Source organism: Vicugna pacos, chromosome 19 (genome assembly GCF_048564905.1).
Source record: "Vicugna pacos chromosome 19, VicPac4, whole genome shotgun sequence".
In the NCBI taxonomy this organism is placed as follows: Eukaryota; Metazoa; Chordata; class Mammalia; order Artiodactyla; family Camelidae; genus Vicugna; species Vicugna pacos.
The window spans coordinates 482,019-507,307 of record NC_133005.1 but is presented as its reverse complement, the minus strand read 5'-3'; the positions used below and the strand labels follow the sequence as shown (position 1 = coordinate 507,307).

The 25,289-nt window shown below is 51.4% G+C and overlaps 1 protein-coding gene and 1 long non-coding RNA gene across 2 annotated transcripts in view; one reads left to right on the top strand and one right to left on the bottom strand.

The window, feature by feature from the left end:
• ABHD12 (abhydrolase domain containing 12, lysophospholipase) overlaps positions 1-25,289 on the bottom strand; it is a 70,553-nt gene that overhangs the window by 7,318 nt on the left and 37,946 nt on the right. Inside the window, exons 2-6 of the mRNA XM_072943685.1 lie at positions 12,443-12,567; positions 6,380-6,485; positions 4,355-4,474; positions 1,861-1,891; positions 345-390 (exon numbers count right to left, since the gene is read on the bottom strand). Coding sequence (XP_072799786.1) covers positions 345-390; positions 1,861-1,891; positions 4,355-4,474; positions 6,380-6,485; positions 12,443-12,567 — 428 coding nt within the window. The remainder of the gene's footprint in view (positions 1-344; positions 391-1,860; positions 1,892-4,354; positions 4,475-6,379; positions 6,486-12,442; positions 12,568-25,289) is intronic.
• Positions 6,504-12,293, top strand: LOC140687348 (uncharacterized). The gene is made up of 3 exons (XR_012061581.1): positions 6,504-6,811; positions 11,334-11,544; positions 12,083-12,293. It is a non-coding gene; the product is annotated as an uncharacterized lncRNA (long non-coding RNA).

Here is a 25,289-nt window from a genome sequence, read left to right as displayed (position 1 = left end):
AGAAAGAAGAAATCCTGAGGGGAGGGAAGAGGGGTCTATCTAACTTCAGCAAGACGCGCTCCGCTGAGCACCAAGCCTGCCTGATGTCCAGCTGTGGGGAAGTCTGAGTCCAAGGAAGAAAACAGAGTGTTGTTTACGCTTAAAATGCAGCCAACAGAGGATACGTGCTGGGTTCCAGGTGCCGGTGCCTCCCTGGGGGGGAGGATGCGCATGGGACACACAGGAGACTACCTGGACCCTCCCCCACCTCAGTGCGCTCAGAGACGCCACCAGTCAAGGCAGTGAGGCCTGCCCGCCTGGGGGAAGGGAGGGGCCCGCTAGGTGACCATCCACAGAACCCTCACCTCTGTAGTCAAAAGTGACCACGTGGTAACCGAGGGAACTCAGCACCTGAAAGTGAAAACAAACACCTGGGCAACAAAGCCGAGCACCGCGGGTGGGGGGCAGCGCAGCTCCACCCACACCCACCCCGAAAACTGGTCTGTGGGACGTCGGGAAGACGCCACCTCGCTGCCCCGCCCTCGTGGGGCCTCTCAGCACCCAGACGTCAGCAGCTGCTGCAGGCCACACAGAACGTGCAGGGAGGCCTCCCCGCGCTCCCATGGCCCTGGAACGGCACCCCCGCCTTCCGAGGGCCTGGCAGGTTGAGGCTGTCCCAGTGCGCCAGGGACTCTGACCACCCAGCGACCCAGGAGGAGGGACCCCACGGCGTGGAGACCACATCTGGGGACCCTGACTGCAACCCAGCATTGCTCGGATTTCGCTGAACTTTTCTCATTTTTAAAAGATCTCTCAGGATTACGGGCCTGCTTTCATGAGATCACTACCCACAGCCCCCACCCAGGCCCTTGGAGGGTGTGCCCAGAGCCACATGGAAGCTGCACCCACTGTGGCCAGTGACTGGAGGTATGCTCCTGTCCCCCCGGAAGAGAGTTGGCCCAGGCCACACTTCCTGCCAGCCCCCAGCCCAGCAGGGCCACACCCTCTGCTCCCGGTGCAAACCTTTCTAGGAGAGACTAGACGGGAGGGCAGCTTTTCGGCCACTTCCCTTCCCTGTCTGGAGCCAGTTCACTCCAGGAATAAGCCCTCCGACAGCCCAGAGCCAGCCATGGGGTGCAGGGCGGAGAGTAGTGTCCACAGGGTGCACAAGTCCCCGTACGTCTGCCTTGTCCCCTCTGCCTGCATGTGATGGGCGTGATGGCCCTGGACGCGGAGCCACGGCCCACGTCAGCTTCAGGACCACACGCCCAGTGATGACAACTACACAGAGGGGACGGTCTGTTCCCCACAGGAGCCCCCACACCCAGACACCTGCTGGTGCTTCCACTACGTTGGCCTGGCATCTGTTTCAACTGCAACCTGCACCTGGTGGACACGAGAAACCTCTGTGTGGGCAGAATTCTGAGCCCAACCCCAAGGAAAGGGTGCCTCCCTGGCCTCTCAGTCCTCTGGGACTCTTGTACATGCATGACCCAGCTACACAAACAATTTCAAACGACTTTTGTGTACTCTGCCAACATCTGGCATGTGATTGACAAAGTCCATTCATTCCCATCTTGGAAACCATCCCCAAAGGCAGCCACACGGGAAGCACTCCACAGTGAGACGTCCGTAAAAGGCAGCTGGAAGATCAGCAATGATCAGCTCCCAGAATTATCAGGGGGACCCTCTTCTGCTCACGCCCCCTGGAAGGGACATCCAGGAAACAGCAGGCAAGCAGTGCTCTCTGCAGCACGTCGTGCAGGCCACACAGCCCGTGGGGCCTGCTCCGACCACCTGTCCACTGTGTGGACCCTTCTGTCTGTCACAAACTGTGGGCACCGCTCTGTCCATCCTAGCCCATGTGCCACCCTCACCTACCTTGTACAGCTCCACGCGGTGGTCGCCTCCCCTAGGTCAGGGCAAGGAAACAAGAACAGCGTTAGTGCACCTTCCCACTAAGGAGGCCCAGGACCAGCCCTGGAGCACCTGGCCTTTTGTGCTCGGTCCCCAACCTTGCACAGGGAGAGTGGTGGGCGGGTGGCCTCCTCCTCGGGGCACCTATGTGGCTCCCAGCTTGCCTCTGCCATGTGGTGCCAAGCAAGGGACAGTCTGGGCTCCATGGGATGTTTCTTAATTATCACCTCACGTTTGTTTTGACCTGGCAATGCAGACCTGCTGTACAAACCCCGGAAGACATGAGGGCCCTCAGCTCCCCAGTGTCCAGGACCACACAGAGGGCAGGCGGGAGCACTTCCTTGCCGGCCCACACACCAGTGGGACGGGCCACAGGCACCTCCTGCCTCAACCTTTCCACCTAAGGAGCCGCGGCCGGCTCAGAACTGTCCTCTCGGCCGCTCACACTCCTCACTTCGTGGTCACTTCTGCCCTGACCCACCTGCTGCAAAGTGAGGTTCGGAGCTGCAGCAGCCCCAACCAGCGTCCTCCCACATGCGTGCCCGTGGGTGGGGTGCTGGCGAAGGTGCCACCATGACCCCACGGCTACTGCGGCTCTGCCAGCCCCTGCCCAGCAGACACGTGCTGCGGTGGGTGCCACAGCAACACGACGTCACCCCTGCACCTCTTCCTCCTCTTTCTGCCCAGAGGCTGCCCAGCTGAACTGAGGACAGACACCAAAGCGGGGACAGGGCTGCCTTGGGAGAGGGAACGGGGAAAGCGTGTGGTGGGCAGGCTCACCCTCACCAAACTTCCCAGCTCTCTGTCTTTTTTATAATGAGCGCCTGGCCATTTCAGGAATGTGTGCTCGGGGAAGGCGTGTCCCTGGGGGAGGCAAGAACAAGATGGAGGAGAAAAGCCAGTAAAACCCAGAAACAAACATTCAAACGACCGAGTCTCAAGACCAGAAGGAAATAGTGAAACACTCTGCTGTCTCTATAAGAGGTCATTGTGGCTCTTTCTTAAACTTCCCCAAAACTGAGCCTAAGCAAGAGGAGGGATTCAGAGTGTGACACAGTGTTGGGGGCAGCCGGGGGTCTGGGTCTCAGGGAGCCAGGGCTGCCGCCGTCCTGCCCGGCGCCCGCCCTGGGCAGTCCGCGGAGCATGGGAGGGGGCAGCAAACCCTCAAGTCACACGATCCTGCCATCCTGCAGTTACGGGCACTTTGTTACCATGTGACTGGCACTGCTCACAGTGAACTCCAAACTTCCCTCACTCACAGAAGGAGGCTCCAGGAGATGTTTGGAGCCACCTGCTCTTTGAAAAGCAGAAAGAGAAACCCGCCACAGCTCGTCCCGGACCCAGGAGAGAAGGCTGCCAAGTGTGTCTGAGTCAGAGCTCAGCGCTCTGCTCTCTCGGCCCAGGATGTCCTCAAGGCCCCGGCTTCCTGGGACGTCCTGCCACGTCCTCTGGGCAGCCCTGTCCAGACACCGGCCGTGGCCTGCTTTCCCTCCAGAGAGGCTGGCGTCGTCCTCCTTGCTGCCTGTGAAGTGACCGCCCGCAGCCCAGCCCTGCGGCGCCTGCCTCCTCGCTAGCTCTCGTGCAACCCAAGGAAGCGGCAGCAACAGGGACGCTCTCTGGGGTTTCAGGCGACGCTTGTTCAGAAAATGCCTCTTCTCTCACCCCACCAGCTCCCCTGCAGACTCTCAACAAAGCCAACCATGTGGGCTGGAGGGGGCCTTCTTTAAACAAGGATGGGCTCCAGTCCCCGCTAGTCCAAAGGATGCCTGTTAAACCCCCCGAAGAGCATCTGGGGTAACTGGGCGAGGGCTTCATCTGCAGAGACACGGGTGCCTCCTCCACGGCCCAGAGGCAGGTCTGGCATCGCAAGCTCCCGGCTGGACACACGCTGGCCCGATAGCACGGCAGGGCAGCCCCCGAGGACGAGCCTGTCCCTGCATGCTCAGCTGGGGTCTCTCTGCGTGGGTCCCCCGGCCTTTGGCCATCCCTCCTTTGATGTTGCCCTCAGCACCCCCGCAGGAGTGTGCCTCCCCCTCCAGTAGCGGACGCCTGCCAGTGAGAAAGTGTCCTCAGACCAGGATGGCAGACGGCACCGCCTGCCCACTGAGAAGCCTTGCTCCTAAACCAGGAAGGAGGACACCCGCTCTGGCTCAGGCTCTGGGGCCCTCCGACAGACGCAGCTGCCTCCACCCCACCCCACCCCAGGGGGAGCTTCAGACCAGGGGTTTCTGGACACAGCCGCCCACAGCTGCTCAGCCGGTGGCTCCGAAGCAAGGGAGGCCCAGGCCCTACTGCACGCAGCGCTGCTGTGCTCTGGGGCTGTGGGAACACGGCTTGGTGTCAGCCTCCCCAGGCCCAGAGGGACTCCGCCGCCCCCAGCTCTCAGGCTGCCCACAGCCCAGGCGCTCGGGCCCCTCACCACGGAGAACCCTGCAGGCAGGACACGTCTCCTCCTCACCTGGTGCCCGCGTTCCCGTGCAGGTACAGGATGATGGGGTGGCTGGAGGCCAAGGCTTCCTCGTACCACAGCTGGTCCTTCCCTTGGGCATTTTTCCACCAGAGCGTGGGGACGGTGTGCCTGAAGCAGGAGCAGAGGGAGCAGACGTCGGGCGGGGTGATGGCGGGCGGGAGGAGCAGAGCTGATATGTTCTGACTCGCAGACCCCTCCCCCGCCCCCCAGCCACAGACGCTGCATATGCAGCAGCGACCAGGGGTGTCAATGGGAGGCCCTGAGCGGTCGGACCCTGTGTGGCCGGGCCCAAGCAGCACTGGGCACTTCACAGGCACAGGCTGAGCAACACTACGCCCCCTCAAACCTCCCATTTAAATCATGACCCCTTGGAGGCAGCACGACGCTGCCGTGCACACCAACTCAGCGACGCTGGTCTTCGCGGGTGCAGCCGGCAGAGCCGCCCGAAGCCGGCCTGGTGCTGACCCACCTCTCCAGGGGGACCCCAGGCCCACACGGCAGCCCAGACTCCTCCACGCCTGGCCAGGCACACGGACACTTGGTCTAGCTGGCCAAACCCTCCTGCAGAGGGTGCTCTGGTTAATCTTAACTCAGGACACAGCAAAGTCACTGTTAACTGGGCAGGGTCTGATTCAGGAAGGGTGCTCTGTAAAACCTCAACTTCATTCAAGGGCAGACTTACAAATATTACATAGCCAATTTCTTCTCTTCTAGGTCTAAGTGTCAGCAGCTCATTTCTAACAGCTTCTCTCTGACCTGGCTCAGAGGATCAATCGTGGGTGGTTCTGACCACTGCAATTATCACCCTCCAACCATTACAAACCTACGACACAGAAGGCACATTTCAAGGTGCGGGGAGCTGGTGAGTCCCAGAGGTCAGCCTACTTGAAACCTGGAGCTCCTGATAAAGGCCCAGGCAGTGCCCAGGCGGCTGTGGGCCCATCCCTGGGCTCCTCCCGCTGCCATGCTGGGAAGGAGCTGACGGCTCTCCCCAGCTCCTCTGCTGAGGGAGGACCTGTGAGGGGCCGGTGAGGGAGCTGCTGCCACCCAAAGGTCCCCACCACCATCACAGCAGCGGCAGAGAGAGACTCACGTGGTCACCACCAACGCCGTTCCCAGGTAACCGCCCACAGACACCCGCCCCGCTCTGCTCACGGGAGAAGGCCCGCTGGGCCTGTGTCTTCAAAGCGCCAGGCCCACCCCCAGCACAAGGGCAGCCAATCCCCCGACAGGTCTGAGCCAGACACAGGGCTCTGACTGGAGATGGAAATGCGAGTGGCCCAAAGGCCCTGCTGTAAATGCTCCGCTAAGGCAAGTCAGAAAGACCAGAGGCAACCCTGGTCTCAGCACTGAGAACTGGAGCCTGCCTTCCCTGCAGGGCCGTCACCCAGGACGCCTGCACGGGGGCACCACCCGAGCACTTCACCCAGAACCTTCTCACAGCTCTGCTGAGACAAAGGCAGCGATTCAGAGCTGTTCCAGGGGAAGGAGAGAGGAGAGGCCACAGGAGAGCCCTGTCCACAGAAGAATAGATCATACTCCGAGGAGACACAAGACGTCACAGGACTCAGGTAGGTCCAAGCTGAAAGCACAGCTAGAAAGCAAACACTAAGAGACACAAATGCCACCCCATCAACGATGGAGAGAGCCACTCCCAACCCCTCGCCAGACGGGGAGCTCAAGCCTGCCCTCGCAATTCCCGGCTTGCACTCTCCTTTTCTAGCTTCAGCCCCCCGGAAACAAGGCTTTGTGCAGAGCCCAGCTGGCCCACAAGGCCTTCGCCGTGCAAGCCCTCGGAGCAGAGCCGGTGCTGCTGTCTCGTGCTCCATCAGCATCCAATACAGCCGAGCTCTTTTCTTGGAAACAGCGGGAAAAGATAAAAACGGACAAGCACCAGTCCAGAGCCTGCTGTCAGGACAACACCGGACACAAGACACGGGCCCTCCTGCCCCTTGGAGAGGCCCAGAGCCAAGGGGTCCAGAGAACCCTGAAGCCCTGAGGGCACACGCTCACCAGACGCCAATGGTCACGTCTTCCTCTGGCTGGAGGTAGTAATTACAGGTGTGATTCAAACCTTGATCCTGCGGCTTTTTCAAGTCGATGAAATAGGGAACCCGCACTGTGAGGGACAAAGAGGTGGGAACCGGGATTAGTGGGGTGGACAGACACATGCACACAGCACAGGTGATGCTCTCAGAGTGCCCAGGACTCCCCCAGTGCCATTCTGCCAGGCGCACTGGCCCTCCGGCCGCAGGCTGGGTGGGCCAAGTGTATCTACATGCCCTTCAGCAAGGTCGGCGTCCGAGAAGAGACGGACTGAAGGTGGTCTGAAGAGTGAGAAGATGCCAAGTAGGGAAGGGAGGACTCTTGGGAGGCCTGAGGGTCAGCCTGGCACGGCAGGGGGTGGAGGCAAGGAGGCCAGCGAGGCCTGCAGAAGCAGCTCAGGTAAGTGAGCTACGCCCGAAGGCTGGAGCCAGGTGCTGGGGGAGGGACAGCAGGAAAGGTGACAGATGGACGTGTGCCCTCGACCTGGGCCAGCAGGCTTGACAACCACCTGAACGTGGGTGTGAGCCAGGTCTGTGGGGCCCTGAGGTTTCCAGTGCTGTCACTCAGCAGAGTACAGCCGAAGAGAGGAGTGGGTGCAGGGAGAGGAGGACCCACGGACCCCATCCAGGGTGCAGGGACGTCGAGGGAATGGGACAGCAGCTACTCGTCAGCCCTGAATGTAACAGGTGACCTGCCAAAGGGCAAATGCTGGATGAAGGCGGTGCCCCCACAGCCTTCAGACAGAGGCGACTTAAGTCCTTGGACCTGGAGGAACATCATTAATTACAGGGAGTGAGACAGCAGGGAAGTAGGTAAGACCATCCTGCTGCCACGCGATCCCATGTCGTTGCGCAGACAAGCAATGCTAGCGCCAGCACACACGCCGAGTGTGGCTTGGGAAGGGGAGAGGCACGCCAGGCTGCTAACATGGGTTTCAGGTCGGGGGGGGGTATGGAGGAGGGCGTCAATCTTCCCTTGTACACCACTGCAGTTTTATTGCTTGTGGTGAACACGATTTTTGCAGTTTTAAGTTATATTTAGTTGAAAAATGAAAAACTGATTAAAAAAAAACAAACCTAAAATCTTGAGGTGGGATTTGCTCATATTTTATAAAACAGCAATGCCCAGAGGGGGTTGGGGACAAAGGGCAGAGTGGTCCTGACTTTCAGCCAGCCCCACCTTCTCCCAGGAAGTCATGTGACTCTTTGGTTTTCCTTGGGGAAGGCAGTAGTTTCCTTAGTAACCTACACAGCCATGCGGCGCAGGAGCCCAACGTGGTCACCTCCCTCGCTGCCCCCTCCCCAGCCTCGCCATCAACATCCTGCCCCATGACCTTTGTGCTGCTGTCCTTCCTCCAGAATGCTCTCCCTACCTTTCGACTCTCACTTCCTCAAATGTCCCCACCACTCAGGAAACATTTGCTGAAAAAATGAAACAGCTGACTTCACGAGGACATGGGTTTACACACGTGCTCCTTCCCCCAGCAATTTCCTGAGCAGCTCAGACCACACGGGCAGACAAATCCTCCCCCCAGGGCTGCTTCTGAACCCCCAGCTTCTTAATCCACCTCTTTCCCAAGAAGCAGCCTACATTTAAAAACTTTAATATTACTTTCTCTCAAGAAAGACGGCACTCAGAGGAGGTGGCATCATACTTGCTGGTGCTCCTGGGGTGCTGCCACCCAACCCCCCACCCCACATAGCACCCGTCAGGCGGGGCGACTGCTGACTCAGCCCCTGCCCCTCGCGGCTCCATGCGGTGAGCAGGATTTGCAGCCCGCAGCCCGACTCCAGGGCCCACACTCATGGCAGGCAAACCGTCTGATCCTGGGGGGCCTGTAAAGCGCTCGTTAACCGTCGAACTGTGTCCCTCAAAACAGGGGGACGCTGAAGTCCTAACCCCGAGCACATCAGAACGTGATCTCATTTGGAAACAGGGTCTTAACTGAGGACATCAAGCCTAGGGAAGGTCGTTGGGTAGAGCTGGTGTCCTTATCGAGAGGGGGAACTAGAACACAGAGACAGAAAGGACAGAGGGAAGACAACCCAAAGCCACAGGCAGAGGGCAGCGGTGTGACGGAGGCAGGGACTGGACAGTGCAGCTACAAGCCAAGGACACCGGCCACCCCCCGAGGCTGGAAAAGGCAAAGACGGCGCCACCCACTGTCTCAGAAGGGCACGGGCACCAGGCTCCTGAAGCTCCAGAGGTGGGACAATGCGCTGCTCCTGGGGTCGCAGGCCCCCGTGCATATCTGCTGTGCTGTGTACGACGTTCTCAGAGGCTGCGGGCCTGGTCACTGGGGGCACCTGCTTTGGACGCAGGCGCCCACCCTGCCACTCCTGTGACCTTGCTCCGGGCCGTGGGGGCTGGGGCTGCAGCACCAGGTGCCTGCCCAACATCTGACGCGGGCGGGAAATGGCTTCCACAGCAAGACTCTGAACGCCCACCTGCACCAAGACTCAGCCAGTTCTGCTACTGAGGCTGGAGCCCCCGTGCCAAACAGCAAGGGGGTGCCTGCAAGGGCTGAGGCTCTCTCCTAGAGAAGGCAGCCATGCTGCTCACACGCCGCCCCAGAGTTCCGAGAGGACCCCTGCCCGTGCAGAGTGTCTCATGAGGGTTAGCAGCTAATCCCGAAAGCTTCCACGCCAGAGGAACTGGAACTGAGAAGCTCAGTTCTACTCTAGGACCACCTCACCCGACAAGGCCTGTCTTCCAGGTCACTTTTACTTCTGTTTTAGAAACAACAGTAGAAAAGGGCACAGCGACTCTGCCGAGTGCAGCAGATGTCGCCCGTGTGCTCCCCTCCAGCTAGTGGGCGGTGCCCGGCCAGTCCTGGGGCCACTGCTGGTGTAAGTGAGCACAAATGCCTCAAGGCAGAGGAAAGGGGTCCAGGGGTGCAGGGGACCTGGGCTGGCCAGAAGGGCGTCTCGCATCTGCCTGGGCCAGAGCACGGCTCACTCCTGCTCATCTCCTGTGTGGTCACAGCCCTTGGACCCGTGACACTGAGATCCTGCCTGGAGCCCCTGCTCCCAGCCCATGGGCAGCCCACCGAGGCGGGGGGTGGGGGTGGCAGGGGCAGGAGCCAGGCGCCCGGGACAGTGACCTAGCTCTTCATGGCTACCTGTTACCAGCTCCGCCCACACAGGGCCGGAGTGCACAGCCCAGGAACCTGGCACACAGGCTCCTGCAGCTGCTGGGACCCGCCTTGGCTTTCTCCTGCTTCCCAGCTGTGCGTTTTCCACCCCCTGACCACGTGGTCATTTACCAGCAACCACAAACATCATTGGGGGCGACTGGGAAAGGACCCTGCACAGACAGTGCTCAGTGAACAGTGAGCAAATGTGTGAAGGGACAGAAAACAGCCAGTCTGGTGGGGTGAGAGGCCGGGACCCCTGGGCCGCAGAGGACACGTCTGACTGCCTGCGGGCTTTAAACACCGGGCTCTGCGGCACCCCAGGCACAGGCACCCCGCCCTGACACACGGAAGCAGCAGGGTAGCAACAGGGAGGGAAGGGCTGGGAGGGCCCTCTGGGTTTTATCCAATTCCAGCTCGACCTGAAGACAGGGAAGAAAGCTGTGAGGACCGACAAGCACTGCTAAGGGGAAGGAAACGGAGGAGGCGCAAGGACCGACGTCCCGGGAGAGTGGTAGGTGACTGGCTGGACTTCGGCTTTAACACGTAAGGAGTTCATACGTTAAACGTGATCTCCAGAAAAGGCCCACGGCAGGCAGCGTGCAGAGAAGAGCACCAGCCTCTGGCCTGAAGCATCCCTTGCTGCCCAGCGGTGGCTCTCGATCCCAGGGCAAGAGGCTGCGACAAGGGAGCCAGACTTCGAGACCACAAAATCCTCTGTCACCCACACAGCTGGGGGATCGACTTTTGAATGCAAGTATTGAAACACACATCTACTTACACTTACAGGTTCAGACACCGATGAAAAGACCGGCAGGAAACAGTACCATGACAGTGATTTTCCCCGAGCAAGTTTCATTTTCTGCTTCAAATCATTCAGAGCTTTTCAGTTCATCTTTTGTTTTTAGGAAAAGCTTGTATGTTTTGCTTATGAAAATACATGTGAAGTAGAATGATGCCTGAACCATAGACACAAGCCTTCGCCTAGAGCTCATTTATCTGATTTACAGATTTAGTTTCAGATAAATTTGCTATAAATTTATGAACATTTTAATCAAGTTTTGGGCCCCAAAAGATAGTTGTATTTCCTTCAATGCCCAACTGGAAATGCACAGCTCATGAGTCACATCCTGAGGAGACAAGAACCGAGGTGCCCCCCATACACACAGACCCTCTAGCAGTGTGAGATGAAACTGCTTAGTCACTAGAGGATGGCCTGGAGGCCCCCACCTCCTCCACAGGGGAGGGCACAGACAACTACCCAACACCCACATCTCCCTGGGGGCACTGGGCAAGCCTCACTGCCCTGGGGTCCTGCCAGGAGAACCCAGGAATATTCTGCCTTGTCATTAGGAAATCAACAGAGCAAAACTTGTGGGCTGTCTGAAGTAGCCCAAATGACTGATCTAAAGAAAGTCAATTCAATTCAAATATCTGCTGGGACCCTTCTGTGTGGCAGCCCAGAGAGCAACAGGCCACCTGCTGCCAAGGCCTCTGCCCAAGGCGCCCGGAAGTGCCCGAGCCTGCGCTGGGGGAGGCTGTGTGGTCAGTCTCAGGGCTGCTGCATCAGGAAACGTGTTCCTTCTCATTAGTGGCCGAAACTCAGAGATGATAAATTCCTAGAAGTTCAGCTACATTTCTGTTAGAAAAAATCAAATGTGTCTTAGTGTACAACATGTGTTTTACACTTATTTTAAGACAGCCAAATAAAAACCTTATTTTAGATTTGTGAAGCCTTAAATATCGATCTTACGATTTCTTTTCCTCCTCCCAACTGCTCCTCTTTAGAGCGGAAACTCCCTTTCAGCAGTGACGTCCACGTCCTTGGGACCAAGCCTCCGACAGACTTAACAGCCGTGTGCTGATGCACAGGTGCGTCTACAGAGCCCGTGGCACTTGTGTCAGTACGGATGAGGCCCCACCACCTCTCGCCCTGCCCACCCCAGGCCAGCTGCACAAGACCCGTCACACCGCCAGCCGTCCTCTCCCAGGTCTCCAGGTACTGCCCCTCCCATCTCTCCACCAGCTGCCCTGTTGCCTCCACAGCACAGCCCAGCTTCCCCAGCCTCCAGCTGCGCACACACCAGTTCACACCCCATTGCTACACACCAGCACAACCCAAGAGCCACAGAGCCACCTCACCTGCTCTGAAAGCGCCCCACACCCGACCGAAGGTCACCACTCAGGTGCCAAGCACCATGTCCTAGCCTCCAACCTCCAGCACCCACAGAGGCAGCCCCTTCCCCTCCGCTGTGTCTGGTAGGTGTAAAGTGATGCTTCTTAAAAGGATTATTCTTGGCAAACACGGAGCTTCCACTTCCTAAGCTCAATATGTCCACACTTTCTCCTCCCACTGGCCCAAAAGTAAAAGTGAAAAAACCCCCAAATTTGGAACACATAAGGTCCAAGTTAACTGAAGGAGACTGTAACACCTCAAAGCCAGCATATAATTCCACAACAACCAAGGTATGTTAGGATTTTTCAAAGGAAAAAACAGATTTTTTAAAAAAAGTAAAAAGGCCTAATTATTTTTTAAGGCACTACACTTTCCAGTGGTCATCTTTCCCAAGGACAGCTAACCTCCGAGCCTGCACAAGTGACAAGGCATCTCCAACACGACATCTTCATAATGCTCTCCACATTGTCAGTATTTCTGCCCAACTCAGCTGAAAAAGAGCCCCAGCCATGCAGCAATCACCTGCGCTCATGAATGCCAGCCCTGGAAAGCAGTGCCCACCTTACAAACATCTTGTGACAGGTAAGGGGCACAGGGAACTTTCTGGACAACAAAAAGGTTCTGTATTTCCTGAGCTAAACGATGGAGATATAAATACATAAATTACCATGAAAACGAACTCTTACTAAAATTAAAGGAAAAATGAACGCACAGCACTTACCGAAGTTCAGGAAAATCAGCTTGGCCTGTATCCCAGGACACAGTTTGACGAGAACTGGAATGGTCAGGTACAACCCCACAACACACAGGAGTATCTTCCTCAGTCGGAAGCACAGGCTCTTCCGCCTGCAAGAGAAAAGCAGTGAGCAGGTCAGAGGCGCTCGGCTTCTCTACTTTTATCAACAGCTTTGATCCAACAAGAGTCAGTGATAAGAGCGGCCCCTCCACCTGCTTTTGTCTTTTAATTTGCACCTAAAACTCTACTACAGGATAAAATGTCTTTCCTGAAAGCCAAGGAAACAGTCCTGCTGACGTCCTAGTAACCCTTGGGATCCAAACACAGCACAGACGTCAGATCCCCAGAAAGTGCCCAACTGTTGGTAGGGAGCTGCAACCTCCTCTCAGGAGAGCGGCTGCCTGGGGGCATCTGATGACCCTCTGCTGGCAGGCGCAGGCGCCGGCCACCCGTTAGCTCCCTGCAGGAAGCACGCGCTACACAGAACCTGCCCAACCAGGTCCTGGGAGGGAGCAGGGGGCTGAGAACAAGACGTGGCCTTCAATGCCTGTTCTCGCGTTTCCGCCCGCGTTCCCTGCAGAGGCCCTTTCTCTGGGCTCCTCGGGCCAGGTCATCACCCCAGGTCTCCAGACCCTCTTCTAATATATAACCAGCCCCAAGACTTTCTCATCCTGCTCCCCATCCCCTTTCAAAAAACGTCCCTAGTCAAGAGACTCTTAAACTTCTTGGACTAAGGGCCTCTCTACAACTAAAAAATTAAGCTTCTGTTTATATGGTTTATGTTTATTACAATTTGTTTTATGAGAAGTTAAAAATAGTTTTAATACCTATTATTATCTAATAATAACAATACACAACCCATTACATGGTAATATAATTAACATCCGTTATAAAAACATTCTCCAATATGAAAAATTTTAGTGAGGAGACTGGCATTAACATTTTTATAAATTTCTTTAAGCCAGATAGCTTAATAGAAGACAGATGGATTCTCATTTCTGCATCTGCATTCAATCTGCTACAGAACCATACATTGTGGAGCACCTGGAAATCTCCTGAAACCCAATGAAAGAACGAAGGTGAAAAAGGCAAACAGCATCTCAGTGTTATCATGAAATAGCTCTGACCTCAAGGACACGGTGAAGGTCCTGGGGACCCCACGAGCCTCGAGCACACATGGAAACTGCTGCTTTAACTCTGCATACCAAGTCTCAACCTTAATGGGGCTAGTTATTTGGCTCTGGACTGCTTCGAAAAACAGTACTTAAGATGCTTTAAAAAATGCACCTTGAACTGCTGACACAAGCAACAACACAGAAGAGCCTCAAAAGCATTGCGCTCAGTCAGTCAGACAGATATATGCAATGACACACTGTGCAATTCCATTCATCTAAAAACCTACAGAAGGCAGAACTACGACAGGGACAAAGGAGCAGAACAGCGGCGGAAATACTCTGCACCTGGACCGCAGCCGTGGACAAACGGTTGTGCATGCAGGTAAATTTACAGGTAAATAAGACCTCAGTAAAGCTGAAGACAACATGCACACCTAACAATGTAATCCACTCACTCCTGGACCAGGCTCATCCAACGGCAGGAAGCAGAGCACCTGGCACCCCTTGGGCAGGGGCCACAGGGCAGCAAAGTGTGCCGCCCGCACCAGGGCTGCGCTCTCAGCGCCGCGGGGCGGGCAGAGGGCTGTGAGAGAAGCACCTGCTGCAGGGCGATCTGACCTGGTCTGGGTTGCCAGGGAGGGGCCACTGGGTAGAAACACTAACTCAGGAATACAGGACTTAACTGGATGATGCAGGAGACATTTAAGACAGCATCTTAAATTCCATGCACAATCCCTGTGTTCAATGAGGAAAGGCATATAATACTGTGGTAAAAGTGCTGACTCTGGAGTCAAATAATCTGGTCCAACATCCAACCTGCCACTTACTAGCTGTGCCATCTTGGGCAAGATACTTAAACTCTCTGAGACTCGATTTCCTCCCTGGCGGTGGGGACAGACATGCTGCCTCTTCTGTGGGGCTCCTGGGAGGACTACACACAACAGTGCAGGCAGAGTGTACACAGGAGGCCCTGGCACCAGGCCCGTGATATTTCAGAGCCGACACCACCATCTTTTTACCCTTCTCAGAGAAAAGCGCAGGGTCTGCGCACAACGAACAACCTAACGAATGGAAGGCTGGGTGTGATGTAGAGGTCCAAAGGGGCCAAGAAGGATCCAGGGCTTTACTCTGAGAGAAACCAGAGAGCCCGTAAGAACTGAAGAGCCTGCCGTCAAACACAGCCACCGACGGCCTGGTGCAGAGCGGGCGCTGGCGTCCTCTGCTCCAGCCGCCCTCGGCCACGCTTGTGTCCCTCCCACAATGTGCCCACGCGCCCTCTGGCGCCAGCTGTGAGGTGTTCAGGTAGCTTGAGATTTTATCCCTGAAGAAAGGGAAGCAAGTCCACACCAAGACGTGTTCAAAACTGTTCGTGGCAGCTTTATTCACAACACCCAGAAACTGAGACGACTCGAATGTCCATCAGTGGGTGAGCAGATAAACTTGGTCTGTCCTCAGAATGGAACACTGCACAGCAGCCACAGGAGCCAGCTAAGGACACACGAGCCACGTGGACGAAGCCCAAGGTAACTGTGCCAAGGGAAAGATGTCGGAAGATGACCGGATCACCAACAGGCGCACCTACCAATGCTCCTGTTTGTTAGCAGAATTAGTATTTTCCCTCCTGTGCTATTTCAGGGTGATGCTTCCTCTGTGGACGGTGGCTTTCATCTCTGTGTTTTGAAACAGTGTACACAAGATGAAAACCACCTGCTCCTTATAAAGTTAAAAGAATTATGAAAAAGGGATAAGGAGAATGGAGGTTATGAACAATGTTTAGGGGAAAAAAATCACTTTCCTCACTTCTTCCTAAGCATAGCCCCCGAGTTTACAATGGTGTGAAAGCTATACACATTCAGCAGAAACCGCACTTGGAATTTTGACCTTTTCCAGGGACAGTGACATGGGGTGCAACCCTCTTCTCGTGACGCTGGGCAGCGGGCGCAGTTCCCAGTCAGCCACGTGGTCCAACCTCTGCATGGACACTCACCCTGCTTTTCACTTTCAGAGCCACATTCAAGAAATTACATGAGATATTCAACATTTTATTGTAAAACAGGCTTTGTGTTAGATGGTTTTGCCCAACTGTCAGCTAATCCAAGTGCTGTGTGAGCACCTTTAAGGCCGGCCAGGCTCAGCCATGGTGCTCGGTGGTCAGCTTTATCAAATATATCTCTGACTGACGATTTTTACAACTTACGACAGGTTTATCAGTACGTAAGACCGCTGTAAGTCAAGGAGGATCTGTAACTCTCACCTCCTTCTTGTGACAATTTTGTTAGAATTCTCAGGAATTCCCTTGGCTGCAGTCTTCACTGGTCACTGCTCGTAGTTACTAGCCAGAAGTGTTCGTGGTTCTTGACGGCTTCACTGCAGGAGCGAGCGCTTCCCGCACGGCCAGGGAGGGAGGCACCTTCTCCGTCCAGCACCGCTGCAGCCTGGTGTTGCCACAGAGGCTTGTCTCTCCACACTCCACACGTCCACGTGCACAGGCACAGCGTTTGCCTGCACAACGATTCAGTGCGCTTTTCTTCAAAGGTTACTCATATAATCAGTCCCATAAACAGATCATCAGACTTATTTGCCATGAAATAAAAATGAATTGTAAAAATACATACAATGAATGGACTTACCAGACAGCCCGGCAGTTGAACGTCCTGGGCATTTAGTCATGAGAATTAAAGACTCACTTTCGAGCAGGAACTTACACACAAATGTTTACAGCACCTCTATGCACAACAGTCTCAAACTGGCAACAACGCAGATGTCGCAACAGGCAAACAGATAAACAAACCATGGACCACTACTCAGCAGCTAAAAGAGATGAACCACCACCCCCGTGCCAACCTGGGTGAACTTGAGAATTACGCTGAGGGGAAGGTCAATCAATCCCTAAAGGTTATACATCATGAGTCCATTCATGTAACAGTCTTGAAATGATGAAGTTATAGAGATGGAGAGCAGATTAGTGGTTGTCCAGGTGTAGCAGTGGGATGGGGAAGGCTGGGTGGGTGTAAAGGGTGTCACAGAGAGGCTGGTGGTGACGGTACAGGTGAGGTCCTGCGATGAGACTGCAGAGCATCTCTCACACACACACACACACACACACACACACACGCAGTGAGTGCACATAAGTTGGAGAAGCCTGAACAAGCTAGGCGGACCGCATCAGTGCCAACTTTGGGGGCTTGACTGCACTATAGCAGTGTAAGGTGCTGCCATGGAGGGAGGCTGGGGAGAGGAGCACTGGATGTCCCTGAACATCTCTGTGCAACGTCCTATGAATCCATAATTACTTCAAAATAAAAAGGTAAAAATAAACCAAAAAATTGGAAAGTTGCTACATCTAAAACTATAGTAAATAAAACATAAGTAGACATTAATAAGTCTGATCAACTTGTTGGATTTCACGTGTTCTCTCCATTTGTCCAACTAAATACACGCTCCATTTTCACATATGAGGAAACTGAGTCCCAAGGAGCTGACTTGCCCGAGCCTGCAGGGCAGGCCTGACTGACCTCTGCCCCTGTGCTCCTGTGGGCCTACTGAGGCATCCCCAGCTCTGCTGACCCCTTCACCCCGGCCTCCCTTTCTGGAGACGAGGCCCAAACTAGAGGCAGGAGGTCCAGAGCACCCACACACAATCTGGGATTTAGTCTCCTGTGATGATAGATTCTTAGACATTTTTTGGTAAGAGGGCTCAAACAAATTACTTGAGAAAAGGACAACTTGTGCAATCTACAACTTCCTGCTGTGTCCTAGAAGGGCAGACCCAAAGCAAGCCTTGGTAATTAACTGGTTGGTAAGAACTTGAGGTGGAGGCCGAGAGGGAAGGGAGGGGTGAGGAGGTGCCTGGGAAAGGCCAGAGGGTCGCAGAAGGAAGCCCGGAGCCCTCGGTAGGCATGCGGGTGGCCTCAGGGTGACACTAGCTAGTTCCGCTGTGGCACTAGTGAAAGACCAGACAGACAGATCAATGGAACAGAGGAGAGAGCCCAGAAATAGACCCACAAAAGTACAATCAACTGATATTTGACAAAGGAGTAAAAGCAACCCAATGGAGTAAACAGTCTCTTCAACAAGAGTGCTGAAACAGCCGGACATCCACGTGCAAAAGATGAATCTAGACGCAGACCCCACATCCTTCACAAAAAATAACTCCAAACGGATCATAGAGCTCAGGTAAAATGTGAGACTATGAAACTCCCAGAAGGTAACAGGAGAAAATCTAGGCAATCTTGGGTGTCATGATGACTTTTTAGCCACAACACCAAAGGCACAATCCATAAAAGAAAGACTTGATAAGTCAGACTTCACTAAAAACAAAAACTTCTGCTCTGTGGAAGACAATACCAAGAGAACGAGAAGACAAGCCAGAGACTGGGAAAAACTGTTCACGAAACACACACTGGATAAAGGCCTGCTATCCAAAATGTGCAAAGAACTCTAAGAACTCGACAATGAGAAAACAGCCCAGTTAAAAAACTGGTGTGAGCCCGAACAGACACCTCGCCAAAGAAGACATACAGACGCAGTAAGCACGTGAAGCGACGCTCCACACGATGTGCCATCGGGGAAATGCGACGTGAAACAACAGCGAGATGCCGCTCCACGCCCATCAGAGCAGCCAAAATCCACAACGCTGCCAGCACTCAGCGCTGGCAAGGGGGTGGTGCAGCCACTTTGGAAGACAGTTTGGCAGTTTGTTACAAAACTAAACATACTCTTACCATATGATGTAGCAATCATGCCCCTTGGTATTTACCCAGATGAGCTGAAAACTTACGTCCAAGTGAAAATCTGCACATGGATGTTTACAGCAGCCTTATTCATAATTGCCAAAATTTGGAAGCAAACAAGATGTCGTTCAATAGGTGAATGTGTAAATAAACTGTGATGCATCCAAACTATGGAATATTACTCAACAATAGAAAGGAATGAAGGGTGAGGGGGGTTGGAAGGGACAGACTGGGAGTTCGAAATTCGTAGATACTGATAGGCATACGTAGAATAGACAAACAAGACTATACTGTATAGCACAGGGAACTATATACAAGATCTTGTGGTAGCTCACACTGAAAAAAATGTGACAATGAATATATGTATGTTCATGTATAACTGAAAAATTGTGCTCTACACTGGAAATTGACACAACATTGTAAACTGACTATAACTCAATAAAAAAATGTTAAAAAAAAAAGAATGAGCTCTGAAGCCATGAAAAGACTTGCAGGAAGCTTAAATGCATATTAGTAAATGAAAAGACAATCTGAAAAGGTTACATAGCATATGATTACAACTATATGACACCCTAGAAAAGGCAAAACTGTTACCAAACTAGCTTCCTCCTGCCAAATGAGCAGCACTTCAAAACACTGAGGTGCTGAAGTTTGCAGCAGAGAGGGTTTGCTCTCCAGGTAGCTCTCAAGGTGAGAAGATGGGTGAACAAGTCTCAGGTCTCCCTCCCTGAAGCCAAGGGGCTCAGGGTACTTACGGGACAAAGAATAAAGCAGCAGGATGGTCTGAGGCATGGGGAGCGTGGGGAAAGGTGATTGGAAGATGTGCAGTAATCATCGCTCTGCACAGGTGTAACTAAGCTACAGGCCTCTGCATGTTCAAAAATGGAAGCACTTGGCATGATCTGAGAATGAAATTTTTGGCCCTCTCATGTCAAAAGGTCACGAAGTGGACAGTGGCACAGGCCCAGCTGGAGGGTCAGTGGTCCTATCCAGTCCTAACCAGCTCAGCCCAAACTATACACAGCTGACTCCAAGCTCCTGGAAAACAACTCAGACAAACAAACATCCTACTGTTTAGACTAAGTGCCCCCTGGAGGACACGGAAGTCCTTTGTGGATGACCTTGATCAGTGAAGGCAGGTGAATGGGTTTCACTAATGATTACCCACATTTCAAAACTAACTGAGACAGCAAAAGGGTCCGTGGCTACCACGGGTTGGGGAATGGAGGGATGAGTGGGTGGAGCACAGGGGATTTTTAGGGCGGTGGAAGTATCCTGGACGATACTACATTGGTGGACACAGGTCATTACACATTTGTTAAGACTCCAGAATGTGCACCAAGAGTGAACCCTAATGTAAATTATGGCCTTTGGGAGAATGGCATGCCACTGCAGGTTCACTGACTGTAATAAATGCACTATTGTAGCAGGGAAGTGAGTAGTGGGGAGGTTGTACGTGGGAGCGGGAGACAGACAGAAAATCTCTATACTTTCTGCTCAGTTTTGCTGTGAACCTGAAACTGCTCTAAAAAATAAAGTTTAAAATAGTCAATCACACATAAGCAGACAGTTGGGTGGTGGCTCTCGGGGCTGTGGGGAGGAGGAGGCTGGGAGCTCCTAGCCAGCCGGCAGGAAGGTGCAATTATGCAAGATAACAAGCCCCAGAGCCCCGCTGGACAATGACGTCCCTGCCTCCCGCAACACTGCACCATGCACTCCAAAACGGATGTGTCCTTACGACTAGGACAAAACGTCTCATGACATTAAGATGAGTGTTTTATGACACGACAAAAAGATAAACTTTAAAAATTGTTTACTTATTAAAACAATGAATAACAACAGCGCTCCTTGGAGTTCTGACACGTTTGGGGCCTCAGGAAACCCGAACCCCAGGGTGGGAGGCGAGGGTGGTGCAGGAACAGCGAGACAGCACTTAGTGGATTCAGGCAAACGGAACTGAACTTAAATTCCACACTAGGAGCCGCACAGGATGGAAAGAGAAACTAGTCTTGAAAACGCAAGAGCCCGTGTGTTAGAGATTTTATATCATTATTTCTATCAGAAAGTTCTATGCTTGTACATAATTAAGTTCTGCAGGAGTAACTAAAAGGCAGGTTTTGTAATCGAGAGGAACAGCGGCATGGTGTTCTCAGCAGAGTTCTCCCTGGAACCCTCTCTCTCCAAGTCCTGAAACAGTCCTCTGTCTGCCTTGAGAACTGCACTGGGGTGGCTCCCTGGGGTATGCTCATTTCTCTCTCACCCTGGGAGTTTTTTCTTACATAGGATAGGTAAATTTCCAGATTTCTGATGTTATCTCTTGATATGGATATTTACTGATGAAACACATTCATTTAATTTTAATATATGAGAGTTGCGTAAGTTCTGGTAATTAAATTTAATTTCTCAAAATTCTATTTCAATCAGTGCTATGGCCAGGAATAAATCTTGTCAGCAAGTCTGAAAATCTTTTTAAAAGGCACTCAGAAAAAAACTTTACAAGTCTGTATCGCATTTGCACAATCGGCAAAATGAAAAAAATTTTCACATTTAGAAAAAGTTCATTCAAAAAAATACAAAATTGATGAAGTTATCCAAAAGCTGTTTCTTTAAGAAAAAACAAGAAATAGACTAATACTTTTTTGGCTAGAAAGAAAATATAAATATACAAAATTAGGGATCAGAAAAGAGATAAATAGAGGTGAAAAGATTTTTTAATAGAGAATATTATGTTCTTTGTAAGCTAATAAAATTTTTGTAATTCAATGATATAGATCTTTTTGTAAGAAAATATAAATGATGATAATTCATTCAAATTGTCAGAAAAAAAATAAACAAATAAATCCTATACCCAAAGGAGATACTGGATAAAGCTATCAAAGAATTATGTCCCTAAAGGACACAAGGCCCCTAACTTTCAAGAAACAGATGTGTATCATATCACACCATCTGTGGCAAAACACAGAAAAGAGAAAATGTTCAAAATCAAAGCTGGTTTTAGTATAATTGAAAGATAGAACCACAAAGAAATGACCAATGAATTTCAACTATGAATAAAAATACAAAAATCCTGGTAGTTTAAAAGAAAATCAGGAAGGAATATAAAACGGTGCAGCTTCTGTGGAAAACAGTCTGGCAGTTCCCCCAAAAGTTAAACATAGAATTTCTGTACGGCACAGCAATGCAACTCCCAGGTGTACACCCAAAAGACCTGAAAGCAGTCTCAAACAAGACACCTGAAGACCAATGTTAACAGCAGCAGCATTACAACAGCCCGAAGGTGGAAACAACCCAAGTGCCCATCAACACATGAATGGATGAACAAGACATGATACACACACAATGGAATACTACTCAGCCATGAAAAGGAATGTACCACATGCTACAACGTGGTTGAACCTTAAACACATGCTAAGTGATGGGAGGGCATAGCTCAAGTGGTAGAGTGCATGCTTAGCATGCAGGAGGTTCAGAGTTCGTTTCCCAGTAGCTCCTCGAAAAATAAATAAATAAACCTAACTACCCCTCCACCACAAAAAATTAAAACAAAATGAAACAAAACATGTTGAGTGAAATAAGCCAGGCATAAAGAGACAAATACTCTCTGATTCCACTTATATGAGGTACCTAGAATAGGCAAATTCATAGAGAAAGAAAGCAGAACACTATTTAGCAGGGGCTGAGGGGTAGGGTAAGGAGGAGGAGTTAACATCTGCTAGGTAACAGAGCTTCTGTTTGGGAAGAGGGAAAAGTTCCTGAAGTCGATAGTGGTAATGAGGCAAAACACTGTGAGTGTGTTTAATGCCACTGAATTGTACACTTAAAGGTGGTTAAAACAGTACATTGCACGTTAGGTCTATTTTATCTCAATTAAAGAAAAATCAAATCCAGGGAACATAACAAAAGATTAACACAATGTGTACACATGCAGATTTACTCCAGGAGCGGAAGGATAAGCCAGGGTAGCAGTCAGAGGACGAGAGAGAGACTCTAAAGGGTTAACAAGTTCAACATGCAGTCCCAACAATCACCATGTAGTAAACCAGGACCCAGGGACATTCCCCTAGATGACAACATTCGTACCTATCTCAGAATGGTGATCAAGACGAAGTGGCACTCGGGGGTAAAACACAAGACCGAGGTAGGATGTTTACCATCATCAACATGACTCAACACTATCCTGGAAGTGTAAGTTAAAATAATAAAGCGAGAGAAAATACAAAACAACTATTAAAAATGAAAGAGAAAAATAGGAGTTAATTGTCTATATAAAAAAATCCAAGAGACTCAACTGAAAAGCTATAAAATAAATAATAATAACAATGATGATGATGATGATAATAATGTTTAAGAAAGTGACCAGTTGCCAAATAGATGCCAATACTTTTCCTACATACCAGGATTTAAAAATTAAAGCATGCATTGGGAAAAGGTCTATATCACAATAGGAAAACATTTTTTTAATTTCCCAAGAATCACCTTAACAAGAAATGAGAAAACAGGGGCAGAGGGCCAAGATGGCAGAGTAGAAGGACGCTTGTAGCTCACCCTCTCCCACAAATACACCAAAACTCACACCTATGGACCCACCCAGCCAACCAGAGCACCTGCTGAACTCCAACAGAACATCCCCCTCTTCAAAAGACAAAGACGCCACGAATGTGGTAGGAGAAAAGGCAAAAAGAAGAAAAAGCAAAACAGTGCGGGACTAGTCCCGTGGGGAGGGAGTAGCAAAGGAGGAATGGCACTCATTCGCTGGTTCTCCCCTTCTCCAACAGAGAGTCCAGTGAGACAGAGGGGGAGCCTCCGAGGCTCAGATCTGTACAGAGCACCCCTTGACCAACAGAACCAACTTAAATAGGCACAGAGGGTCCCTGCGACACCCAGACCGAGATGCGAGCCGACAGCTGGGGGACAGGACAGGCTGCCCGAGCCAGGCATAGGACTGGGGCGGCTGCACTGATGTAGCCCCAGGGGACTGCAGCGGGCTGCACGCCATGGCTGGGAGGGGACACAGAGCAGAACAACCTGAGCCCCCCATAAATTACAAAAAAAAAAAAAAAAAGAAAAAAGAAAAGAAAAGCAACGCTGCTGGTGCGCCCTGGGGGGAGGGTGCCATAGCTTCTGTCCCCTCAGACCCGCGGAGCCATCACTGGCGCTTCTCCCGATAAGAGAGGTGAGGAACAGCCACAGCCGCCACATCCTCCTGTGCGCCCCTGGCGGGGGCGGGGCCAAGACCAAGACCTGAATCCGCACCTGGGGGCTCTGCAACCTCCTGAGCAGGACTGAGATTTGATTACAGCCAGAGGCAGATAGGACCTTTCTGCCCTGGCACCTCAGAGAACTTGCACCACCAAGACAACGCGCTGGGTTTTGGCATGGAGCAGGGGCAGGGCTGTTCTGCTGTCTTCCGGAGCCCCCCCCATGGAGTGCCGATCCCAGGCGAAGCGATCAGCTGCACAGAGCAGCGGAGCAGCTGGCGCCTGGAGAAGGCAGGCAGCCACCCGCCTTCCTGGCAGGAGTGCAGCACCTGACCATGGTGCGGGAGGGGGCACGATCCACCCGCTGACCTCACCCGAGCGCAGCACCTTACTGCGGCATTGGGGAGGCGGTGACCTACCTGCCCACTGTGCAAGAGGGCAGCACCTGAGTGCGGTGCTGCGAGAGGGCATGATCTGCTTGCTGATAGGCAATGGGAGCAGCACAAACAAGGGCACCAATGGAGGGCCTCTGGAAACAGCAAGCTGAGTCCGCGAAACAGGGAGAAGACAGAAAAACTTCTTAATAAAATCATGAAGAGTGCACGGTCTCCAAGAGAACACATTCCTTTTTTTGTTTTTACCTTTTTTTTTAATCTGTTCTATTTTCTATTACCTTTTTAATCTTTATTTTTTAAAAAAATTGTATATGTCCACAGTTTTAATCCCTTTAAAATTTTTCTTTTAAAATCTTTTTCTTCTTATTATTTTTAAAAATCCACCTCATTTCACTTTTATTTCTCTTGGTTTTGATCTCCTGTTATTGATTATACACAGGTTTCAAATATTGCTTTCTGATTTTTTCTCCTTTTCTAAAGGTTTTTTAAGACGTCTCAACTTGATTGCTATTCAGCTTCAACTTGCTCTTCTATTATTGATTATGCACTGTTTTCTAAGCTTCTTTTCTCCATTATTTTAAAATTCTCGTTTTATCTTTTTTAAAATCTGTTCTACTTTCTATTACCTTTTAAAATTTTACTTTTCAAACAATTGTATATGTCCACAGTTTTAATCCCTTTTCAATTTCAAAAATACTTTTGCTATGATTGTTTTTAAAAACCAACCTCATTACATTTTTATTTCTCTTGGTTTTGATCTCCTGTTACTGATTATACACAGATTTCAAATATTGTTTTTTGATCTTTTCTCCTTTTTTTTTTAAGGTTTTTAAAAGACGTCTCAACTCAATTTCTATTCTGCTTCAACTTGCTCTTCTATTATTCATTATACACTGTTTTCAAACATTTTTTCTCCCTTCTTTTAAAATTCTCTTTTTTGTAAGTTTTATTACTACATAGACTTTAGATAGATAAATAAATAAACTCCTTAAGGACCACAATAGATAACTGATACTCCATAAGCCACAGTGCCAGAGAGATATGAGCAATATGAAGCAGAGGAGCCACTCCCAATTAAAAGAGCAAGAGAAATCCCCTGAAAGAATGATCAATGAAACAGACATGGATGGCCTACTAGATCAAGATTTCAAAAAGGGAGTGATCAAACTACTGAAGGAACTAAAAGAGATAGAGCTTAGAGATATATAAAATATGTCAAAAATGAAATTGAAGCTATAAAGAAGAGCCAAGTGGAATTGGTAAACTCTTTGCTGAGATGAGAACTGATCTAAAGGCTGTACAAAGCAGGCTAGATAATGCAGAGGAATGAATAAGGGACCTATAAGACAGGACAACAGGAAGCACTCAATCAGAACAGCTGAGAGAAAAAC